This window comes from Helianthus annuus, chromosome 15 (genome assembly GCF_002127325.2).
Source record: "Helianthus annuus cultivar XRQ/B chromosome 15, HanXRQr2.0-SUNRISE, whole genome shotgun sequence".
In the NCBI taxonomy this organism is placed as follows: domain Eukaryota; kingdom Viridiplantae; phylum Streptophyta; class Magnoliopsida; order Asterales; family Asteraceae; genus Helianthus; species Helianthus annuus.
In genome coordinates, this window is record NC_035447.2 from 133,532,442 (window position 1) to 133,543,508 (window position 11,067).

Below are 11,067 nucleotides of genomic sequence, written 5' to 3' on the forward strand. Positions count from 1 at the left end.
TTGAGCAAAAAGCGCGTTGGAAGTTACAATGTGATCTCGACCGTCGCTTCGTTTTAAATGACTTGAGTTATGGGATAAGACTTTTGAAATATATCCGTTGGATTGGTATACCAACCGATATATTTGGGGACAATTGTTATGGGTCATTTTCTGAGTATACATATCCTGACTAATATCCCGCTTTTAATTGTTTATTTGTGATCAGGATACTGGACGGGGATATTGTTAACATCCTGGGCGATATCCTAAGGTTGAGTGAATTAAACACGTGCAGGTTAATGGCTGTAAGTTACTAACGGTCATCAGGACTTCTTCTCCTCAAGACTCGGGCGTATTTGTTATAAGGAAGTCGTTGAACCCGAAAGACTTGGTCCTCAACGTTCGAGTGGGAATATTCGCTGGATCCCGGAAGTTTAGGATAGTTTGTTACATTATCTTTACTATAAATAGATGGGGGCGGATCAGTTTAAGGCACGCAATTTTACACTTACACTCTCGAACACTTTTACTCTCTAGCTCATCGCAAACACCACACTCAAACACTTGTATTCAAATTACATTGTAACACATAGTCGATCCGCACCACATCCTGCACTGTATCCTGATATTTGAAGCAATAAGAAGAACAAGGCAGCTGTGATTGACAGCTCCAGAGGTTTTATGCCCCGATCTAGATTGATCAAGGGCTTTCCTCGTACATCACGTGTCAACCTTTACTTTTTTGCTCATTGTTTGATCATTGATACAGCTCTATATCCCGGGCTGTATCCTGAAACTGTTTTCATATCCAATTTGGCCAATACATTTTTCACATATAAATTTAGCACACTACCTCACCTAACTAATTTGATCACTTAATTGCTTAGGTAATTTTTGACCAAAACAACCACCACCTACTCCATGACACTATTTACTCCCATCATTCTTGATGTACAAATACGTTTTCCCGGTGAGATACGCAGCTGCAATCTATCCAGATTGCTTAAACAAATCTAATTAACTGATTGGTATTTAAATCCAACCGTTCCAAGCTCTTACCATCATCGAGCTCCAGTGGAATCCTGCCGGAAAACGAATTATTCCCAAGTTTAAGAATGGCAAGATTCGATAAACCATCGAGGGCTGCTGGAATTTCTCCGCCCAATTTATTATTCGAAAGCGAAATCTGGTTCAAATTGGTACAGTTGCTTAAACTAGCTGGAATCGAATCGGTTAAAGAATTGAAATCAAGAATCAGATTCTCAAGAGTCTTAACATACATAAGCTCTTCCGGTATTTCATCGGTTAACAAGATCATCCATATAATCAAATCTTGAAGCTTAGACAAGTATCGGAAACTTTCAGATATTTTTCCGGTGAGTAAATTAAAACTCAGATCAAGCGAAACCAGTTGAGAACAATTGCAAACACTTGCGGGGATAGAACCAGTAAGCCTATTGTTTTGAAGGTACAACACCTGTAACCTGCTTATACCACTACCTTGACAAATTCCAGCAGGAATTCGACCGGAAATCCGGTTAGAACTCACATCAAACGTCTCTAAATTCAACATCACCGACAAAGAATCCGGTAACTCACCAACAAAATTATAAAACCCTAGGTTCACCGTCTTCAAACTGCTCAAATTCAAAAACACATCCATCGGTAACTCACCGGAGAATCATGCCGGGAGAAATAAACCATTTTGAGTAACTTAAACGACTTCAATCCAACCAGAACCATGCCGGAGATATTGTTGCCGGTGACAAATAGTACAGAGAGGGGGAAATGATTTAGGGTTTTGGTTGGGAAAAATTGCAGAGGGTAGTGGAAAAGACAGATTTACCCTCATGTGACATGCACATGATTTTATTTAACCAAAAAATAAATTGGGTTAGGCTCAAAGAATATAACGTACAAAATTTTGAAACATTAAGTAAAAAAACCCGTTAATTTTAAAGAAAAAAGACACCGCCTATAATTTGGTGTAAAGGTAAAACAAAAACAAAAACTTATAATTTACTATAAATTAAATCTCCAATTTTAAAACAAGCAAGAACCCATGGCATTATTGCCTAGTGGTATCTTGGGGTGAGATAAGGCTTATGACCATTAGGTCATGGGTTCGATTCCCACAAAGGGGGTTTTCCCAGATTTATTGGGTTTCCTCCTGAATTGGTGTATAGGCATTATTGCCTAGTGGAGATGGATATGATCGGGTGGTTCTGCTAGTGGCACGATGATACTCAAGTGGTCCGTCAGTAATCCAAATTTACCGTTAAAAAAATAAAAAAGCAAGATCTTAATTACAAAACTGGTCCCACCATTATTCTAGCTACAAATACCGAACCCTCTTCACAATCCACCCATCACCCCCTTTCTTTCCCCTATTCTCACTTCACCTTTCTCATTTCCTCTTTATCTTCCCTGAAAGTAACCACACACCGTACTCAAACCCCCATTTTTCTCCAATCACACGATCAAACTTGCAACTTTTCCAACTGTAATCCCCTTCAAAACACACCACCGAAAATGGTGGACGTTGACAGAAGAATGACCGGCCTAAACCCCGCACACCTCGCCGGCCTCCGCCGCCTCTCCGCCAGAGCCGCCACATCATCACCGTCAACCCCACTTCCACCTCGCAACAGCCTCATCTCCTTCACATCCTTATCCAACAAAGTCTTGACCCATTTAAAAAACTCCGGTATCCAAGTCCAACCCGGGTTATCCGACAAAGAATTCGCTAGAGCAGAAGCCGAATTCGGGTTCGCATTCCCACCCGATCTTAAAGCCATTCTCTCAGCCGGGTTGCCCGTCGGACCCGGTTTTCCAGACTGGCGGTCAACCGGGTCTGCCCGGCAACAACTACGATCCACACTCGAACTCCCTATAGCTTCCATATCTTTCCATATCGCGAGAAACGCATTGTGGTCGAAATCGTGGGGGGTTCGACCGGTCGAACCGGAAAAGGCTATGAGGATAGCGAGAAGTTTTTTAAAACGGGCACCGCTTTTGGTGCCCGTCTTTAACCACTGTTACATTCCATGTAAACCGACACTAGCTGGTAACCCGGTTTTTTACGTTGACGAAAACCAGATATTTTGTTGTGGGTTTGATCTGTCTGATTTTTTTGATAGAGAAAAATCTACAGTGTTTGTTAAGTGTAATCCACATCCACAAAATGTAATGAAACAAAAACAGAAGCAAGTTAGAGTTAACGGCAATGGAAAAAGTAACGGAATGTTGAGTAATGTTTCACGGCGTAGTCTTGACGCCGTCTCTGGTGGGAGAGTTCCAAGATGGGTGGAGTTTTGGAGTGATGCTGCCGTTGACCACTGTAGAAGAAAGTCAAGCTCATGTTGTTCATCTTCATCTTCATCGTCACCAGACCGGTATTTTGAAATACCAAGAACCGGTGTGCCAAACTGGGTTGATAAATATGTTCAAGAGATCGGGTCGGTTTTGAAAGCGGGTGGGTGGGCTGATTCGGATGTGGTGGATATTGTTGACGTGGGTTCGTCCGGTTTTTTTGATAGTGAGATGGTGTTGCTGGATAATCAGGCTGTTCTTGATGCGCTTCTTGTTAAGGCGAATCGCTTGGCGGAGTCGCTCCAGAAAGCCGGGTGGAGCTCCGAAGATGTTTCGGATGCGTTCGGGTTTGATTTTAGACCCGCGAAAGAGCGGAAACCGGTTAATTTGTCGCCGGAGGTGTTGGCGAAGATTGGAAGACTTGCGGAATCTGTTTCGAAATCTTGACGACCGGAGTTGCCGGTAACCGATAGACACTTGATTTTTTTTTTTTTTTTGGAATAGAAAGATGTAAAATGTATAATTATATAATAAATTTCGTATAAAGAGAAAGAGCCACTAATTTATACTAGTTAGATATTATACTCTTTAAATAAATTTATTATAGTACTAGGTTAGAACCCCGTGTAATACACGGGTTGAATAAATTTAATTTTATATACCAAATAATAAAACAATATATCTTTAAAAATCCCGTTTATTACATGGGTTGAATAAATGTAATTTTATATATTAAATAATAAAAAGTTATATCTTTAAGAACTTCGTGTATTGTACGGGTTGAGTATATTTAATTTTATATATTAATAATGAAAAAACATCAGGTATTGTATGGATTGAGCACATGTAATTTTATATACCAATCAATAAAAAGTTATATCATGTTATATTTTTATATACCATGTGTATTATACGGGTTGAATAAATCTAGTTTTATATACCACATAATAAAAAAAATTATACTTTTAAAAACTCGGTGTATTACACGAGTTGCATAAATGTAATTTTGTATAGTAAATAATAAAAATATTACATCTTTAAAAAACCTCGTTTATTACACGGGTTGAATGAATCTAACAAAAAAATTATATCTTAAAAAAAACTAACGGATATACTTGATAAATGATGGATGGGGTGACTGTGGTGATGGTTCATATAAATGTCACGTAAACATAGTGAATATCGTATTTGAGTTGAGAGTTGAACACGAAAATAAAAGTATAGAACCAATAAACAGTGATTAATAACTCGCTGACATCAAAACCCAACCATTTATTAAACTACCTGATTAAGGGTTAGATTGGTATCAAATCGAGACCCGTTGAGTAGAAAGTCAACGTTTCTAATACCGACATTTACTTGCTCGTAATACGCCATTAAAAGCTTCTTTACGGGTTTATCTCTGTTAACCTTGAAATAACACCTATAGTTATGCTAAAGAGCAAAAACAAAAAGTTAATATTAGTAAAGTTTATGAAAAAAAAATAGCTCATATATTTTATGCTTAACGTAAATGTTAATATTATGCTTATTAGATTTGATTATATTATTAATAATAAGAATTTGTATTAGATTAGATTTTAGATTTGATTAAATATTATTAATAATAAGAATATGTATTAGATTAATTATTATTATTATTATTATTAATTTTAATGAATTAAATGAGAGAATGACAAGTGTCCCTAAAATGGTTTCTTTTATTATATAGTATAGATATGTAGTTTAAATTTGAAATTGTGTTGATAATATTTTTATTAACGAGCATCCAATGGAGATATGGAATTAAGTTGCGGGTCGGAGTCTCGTTTAGAGCAATTTGCTTAAGTTAAATCAGGAGCTTTCCTAATTGTGAATATCCATTAAGGTAGGCAAGTTGGGTTATCATATTCTACTCTTCGAGCGAAAGGTGATCAATTTATCCGGGTGTGTATATATATATAATAGAAGTTTGTGTTCAACAAAATTGTCCAGAACGTTTTTTTTTTTCCACGATGTTGTTTAATTGTTTGGCCAATGACAGGTATTCTTTTTTTTGTTTGGCTAATTATTTAATTCTATTACATTTCTTTTAACATAATGCCCCACGATGCCACATCTTCGCTAGACCTATTTTAAAAAAAAATGTCATATAATGCTCCATTACTGACTGGACTGTCATTTGATGCTAAACGTCCAAGGGTATTTGTGTCTTCCACTATGCTGTAAGGAAAAAAACAATATCCACCCCTAAACAATATAATAAAAATAATATTTTTTGGTTTACAAGTTCAAAAAATTTAATAACGTTGTAATCGGCGCATTATAAATGGCACAGGTTACTAATGAAGGAATGCACGTGAGTGAGTGGGGAGGGGGGGTCTTTCTACAAAAAGACGTTAATGGGTTTCTTCCAACGTATGGAAATCGAAAAAGCAAAATAGTGTGAACAACCACGACGATGTCGTTTCATGATGATGTTGCTTCGAAAACGATGTCGTTTGCTGGAAAAAAAAGCTTAGGTGTGCTTCTGGGGTTGGGTGTTTTTTCACTTGAAACCCCTGAACTATTTTCTCTTTAATTTAAAACCACAAAAATAAATAAATTGTTTAACTTTGCTTTATTGGTTGGAGTATGGAGGTGGGGACCGCGTTTCAGGTGATAATATGGGAAAAGGGGCTGTTTGGCAGTTCAACCTCGGAAACCGAAATGGATGACTGAACAACTTTGTATTAAAAGTTCAAGACCAAGTTTGGTCCGATTATTCAATATCTACAATTTACATGGCCGGGAATAGTGCAGGCAACTGCCTGGCACTTGGTTATTGGCTGTCATTGGGCGGCAAATCAAGGAAATTACAGTTCTACCCTCCACTCCAAATGTGACAACAACAGCTCCTACAATCACCGCTGTAAGAACAGCTACCGATAGAGCCATATCCGGCCACCATCAGCAGACCGCGTCCATTAAATTCGTAGTCGTTCCGTCGGAGTACCTACCTGGCACTAGCTCATTCAGCCAAGTCGATGCCCGAAATTGTGCCAGGCAACCGTCGCACTTGGCCATTAGGCGAGGTTTCCCTTGACGACGTCGGTGCCGAAAATTACAGTTTATCATCGTCGCAATTTTCTTCCTTCAAATCTATGGTACAAAGAAGGAAGAATATGGTAGAGGCAGAAGATCACTACCAGCACCACAATAACTCTTGCCAGATCTCATGCCGCAGATTGCACCGCCGGAAAATGGTGTTCTTGGTGCCGCCAGTTAGATCCAGCCGCACAATACCACCACTGGACATTCCTGTGCCGGAAAGTCCACAACAAGTTTTGTTTATTATAGATGGCGTTCTGGTGGCCACCATGGGTGAAACGATGTCGAGGGCACCAGGCCCGCCGGAAAGTATATTCATATCGTCGAAGATGTCACGGTGGCGAGTGGCGAATGGCGTTGGTGGGGCGGCAGTCACGGTGTCAGCGGTGGGTATGGATGTAGAAGGGCAGATGTGTGAGGGAGAGAAAGAGATAGGAAATCTTCGTGAATAATGATTCACAAAGTTTTAAATTTTAAATTAGTCAAACTTGATGAAAACCACCCCCGCCCACAGGTATATCTTCAATATTACATTTTCCTATGTAATAGTACTTTGATGCAATGCAATGGGCATGTTTGGCGGCAATATTGTCTTTCTTTTCTTTTTTCTTTTTTACATCTTTCATTTAATATTACCTAACTACAAAAGGAAGGTCAGATACTTCCCTATTAGTCATTCCAAATTACAATTTTATCCTCAGTTTAAAATTACGATTTCATGACAGTTTAAAAGATATTTTTTTGCCTCCAACTTAAAATAACGATTTTGTCCTCAATTAAAAATAACGTTTTCCTCCCAGTTTAAAATAAAATTACAATTCTGTCCCCAGCTAAAGTTACAATTTTGCCCTTAGTTCAAAATACTACGAAAGGAACGTTGGGGAATAGTGCAAGGCATTTCCATTAGTCCATTTAATTTACGATTTTATCCCTGAAACAAAATTATTATTTCTCCCTCAGTTCAAAGTTACATTTTCCCCATCGTTTTAATTTTTCTAGCAAAACTGTAAAAGTTTTTTGTTTTAATTGGTTGATTTGATTTTATTTTTTTCGTCTAAAGGAGCTGCCTAACACTCGCTCATTAGTCCTGTAAAATTACAGTTTTGCCCTGAACCCAAAATTACAGTCATATCATCGTTTTAGTTTTTTTCCTAGCAAAATTATTGTAGCGTTTTTTTAATTGATTGAGAACAATTAGGCCATCGCCCCGCAACGCGGGGCGGGGCTTCAACTAGTTTGATACAAATGTACTAAAAACAGACCGGGTTGATCAATATACTTTTTATAGAAATACAAGTGATATAAGAAAAGCTGCGTTGTCAGCAAGAGAGAATATCCAACAATGATTTTCTTATATCATCCGCAATGAGGTTGTAGCGATAGAGGAAGCATAGTGACATCATAATTCAAATATCTGCCATCTAAACCAGTGCCCCAATTTTTATTTTCAAAGGTCTGGCCCACATTCAATTATGAAACCGCTGATGTTTATTAAAATTTCAAACCACTGATGCTCATTAAAATGGGAAGGTAATTTGAAATTTAAAACTTCATAGGGATATGTAATTTGCATTTAATGTCATCAGAGCTTCAATTCTTCTCTCTCTCAAATATAAATTCAAACTCAAATCCAAAGTCGATCATAATTTCAAAAACTCATTTCAATCTCTCTTGCTACTCTCTCTCAACTCTCTATCTCTAAAACTGTAGATACAGAGAAGCAGATGAAGACGAAAGAGGCGTTGCATTTATCATCGATTTGAATGGTAGTTTAAAAATAGATATTTTTTGATTTTTTCTTTTTATCACAAACTGAAGTCTTGAGTTCGTTGGCCGAGCTTCCGAATGTGATCAAGGTTATAAAATGGATCTCAACTTTATTGATTAAGAGGTAATGTCTGTTTGTTTTTAAAATAAATCATGATCCTATGAAATTTGATTGATATATTTGTAGCTTTTGATTTTGTCCATGATTTGTTATTGTTTATTCAGATGCTTGCATTGGTGTACCATGTGATTACGAGTAGTCGATCATAATTTCAAAAACTCATTTCAATCTCTCTTGCTATTCTCTCTCAACTCTCTATCTCTAAAACTGTAGATACAGAGAAGCGGATGAAGACGAAAGAGGCGTTGCATTTATCATCGATTTGAATGGTAGTTTAAAAATAGATATTTTTTTATTTTTTCTTTTTATCACAAACTGAAGTCTTGAGTTCGTTGGCCGAGCTTCCGAATGTGATCAAGGTTATAAAATGGATCTCAACTTTATTGATGAAGAGATAATGTCTGTTTGTTTTTAAAATAAATCATGATCCTATGAAATTTGATTGATATGTTTGTAGCTTTTGATTTTGTCCATGATTTGTTATTGTTTATTCGGATGCTTGCATTGGTGTACCATGTGATTACGAGTAGATTGATTTTGATATGTCTGTAAAAAGGAGAAATCCCAATGCAAATTAGAAAACCTGGTGATGTCTGTTTATTCATCATGGTTAATATCAATTTGAATATTATGCAGACGAACGATAGTTTAAAAATAGATATTTTTTGATTTTTTTCTTTTATGACAAACTGAAAATTTGGATGCTAAATGTTCTTCAGGTAGATCTTGCTGGATTTGTTATTTGGTGTTGAAGTCTTGGGTTCTTTGGCCGAGCTTCCGAATGTGATCAAGGTTATAAAATGGATCTCAACTTTATTGATGAAGAGGTAATGTTTGTTTGTGTTTAAAATAAATCATAAATCATGATCCTATGAAATTTGATTGATATGTTTGTAGCTTTTGATTTTGTCTTTGATTTGTTATTGTTTATTCAAATGCTTGCATTGGTGTACCATGTGATTACGAGTAGATTGATTTTGATATGTTTGTAAAAAGGAGAAATCCCAATGCAAATTAGAAAACCTGGTGATGTCTGTTTATTCATCATGGTTAATATTGATTTTTTTTTTCTTTTTATCATGAACTGAAAGTTTGGATGCTAAATGTTCTTCAGGTAGATCTTGCTGGATTTGTTATTTGGTGTTAAAGTCTTGAGTTCGTTGGCCAACCTTCCGAATGTGATCAAGGTTATAATATGAAGAGCATTTAATTTGTTTGATATTTTTGTAGCTTTTGATTTTGTCTTTGATTTGTTATTGTTTATGTTTATTGTTTATTCAGATGCTTGCATTGGTGTATGTGAGCTGTTAAAGAGGAAGCACTTATGTACTTAAGGCCTGATCAACCAAAGGAAAACCACTGCTCAGTAACAGCAGTGGTCCAGTACCTACAGCGGATTACATAAAGGGAAGCTGATGGTGACATCATAATTCAAAGATATGCCATCGAAACCAATGCCCCAATTTTTATTTTCAAAGGTCTGGCCCACATTCAATTATGAAACCGCTGATGTTCATTGAAATTTCAAACGACTGATGCTCATTAAAATAGGAGGGTAATTTGAAATTTAAAACTTCATAGGGATATGTAATTTGCATTTATGATCGACTTTTGATTTGGGTTTGAATTTATATTTGAAAGAGAGAAGAATTGAAGTGGTGGTTCAGTATCTACAGCGGATTCAACATCAGTATTTATGTATCAGTTTTTCTTGTGTATCGGTGTTTAGATTTTGTTACAGTTTGCATATTATTGTTATTATATTATCATCTGTTGATCGTGGTCTATTAAAGCACTGCTCTTAAACATTCTTTGTTGAACTGCATCATCTGTTAGTCCATACAAGAGGTTCTCTTTGGCAGACCTTTGCTTGAACCGTCTCGGTATTTATCAGCAGATTTTCATCATGAGGCGTGTGTAAACAGATGTTTGAAATCACTGTTAGTCACAGCAGATGTTAGCAATTTATACTATGGAATGATCAGCAGATGTTATGTTTTGTAGACCTTTGTATCAACAGCAGATGTTAGCTTTATGATACTTTTGTATTTATATTCAACAGCAGAGGTTGTTTTATCAGCAAAGGTTATTTGCTGTAACAGTATTTGTGTTTATTAGCAGAGGTTGTTTTATCATCAGAGGTTATTTGCTATAACAGTGTTTATGTTTATTACCAGAGGTTGTGTTTATCAATAGAGGTTATTTGCTATTTGCTATAACAGTCTTTGTGTTTATCAGCAGATGTTGTTTGGAACAACAGACTTTGCTTGAACAGATTTTCTGTTTGATAGAGCTTTTGGTTTGTCAAACTTTATCTAAATAGAGGTTGAGTGTATAAATTTACAGAATATAATTCAATATATAATTTATCATGAAGAGCCAATTAAAATATATAGAGAATGTACAACAAAGGTTTAAGTTAATTTAAATAATAAGACAAGCATACATGATTATAATTTAAATATTCGTAAGTCGTAAGTTTTCAAAATATAGAAGTTTGATACATTACCATTCCATAATTTATTTCAAATGAGATAATACCAACAACCACAACTATCTGTAGACTTTCTTTAAGATTAGCTTGGCTTTTTCTTCAGAGTAGACAAATTTGCATCTCATATTTTTGTAGATACCATTGGGCTTAGTGAACTTCTTGATGAATTGACAAGCCGCGTATCTAAATCCCTTCCCATGCTTCTCCCGTCGAAAGTCAATTACAGTGTCAACTCCATTCAGATTTTCAACTGTCATCTTCAATGTTCTATGAATCTTTGATAAAGAAGCTACTTTCATATTCAGACGCTTAAAAATAAATATAA

General features: G+C 36.2%; 1 protein-coding gene and 1 long non-coding RNA gene across 2 annotated transcripts; both read left to right on the forward strand.

The window, feature by feature from the left end:
• Window positions 1-2,303: 2,303 nt before the first annotated feature.
• On the forward strand, window positions 2,304-3,866 carry LOC110912513. Its single transcript, XM_022157251.2, has one exon. The coding sequence runs from the start codon at window positions 2,512-2,514 to the stop codon at window positions 3,736-3,738; it is 1,227 nt and encodes a 408-aa protein (XP_022012943.1). The 5' UTR covers window positions 2,304-2,511; the 3' UTR covers window positions 3,739-3,866.
• Window positions 3,867-8,568: 4,702 nt separating this feature from the next.
• LOC118487407 lies at window positions 8,569-9,879 on the forward strand. Its single transcript, XR_004881773.1, has 3 exons — window positions 8,569-9,075; window positions 9,363-9,435; window positions 9,530-9,879. It is a non-coding gene; the product is annotated as an uncharacterized LOC118487407 (long non-coding RNA).
• The last annotated feature ends 1,188 nt before the right edge of the window (window positions 9,880-11,067 follow it).

What these genes read in the sequence shown, in the direction of transcription:
- LOC110912513 (XM_022157251.2), top strand. Translation starts at nt 2,512, where the DNA reads ATGGTGGACGTTGACAGAAGAATGACCGGCCTAAACCCCGCACACCTC.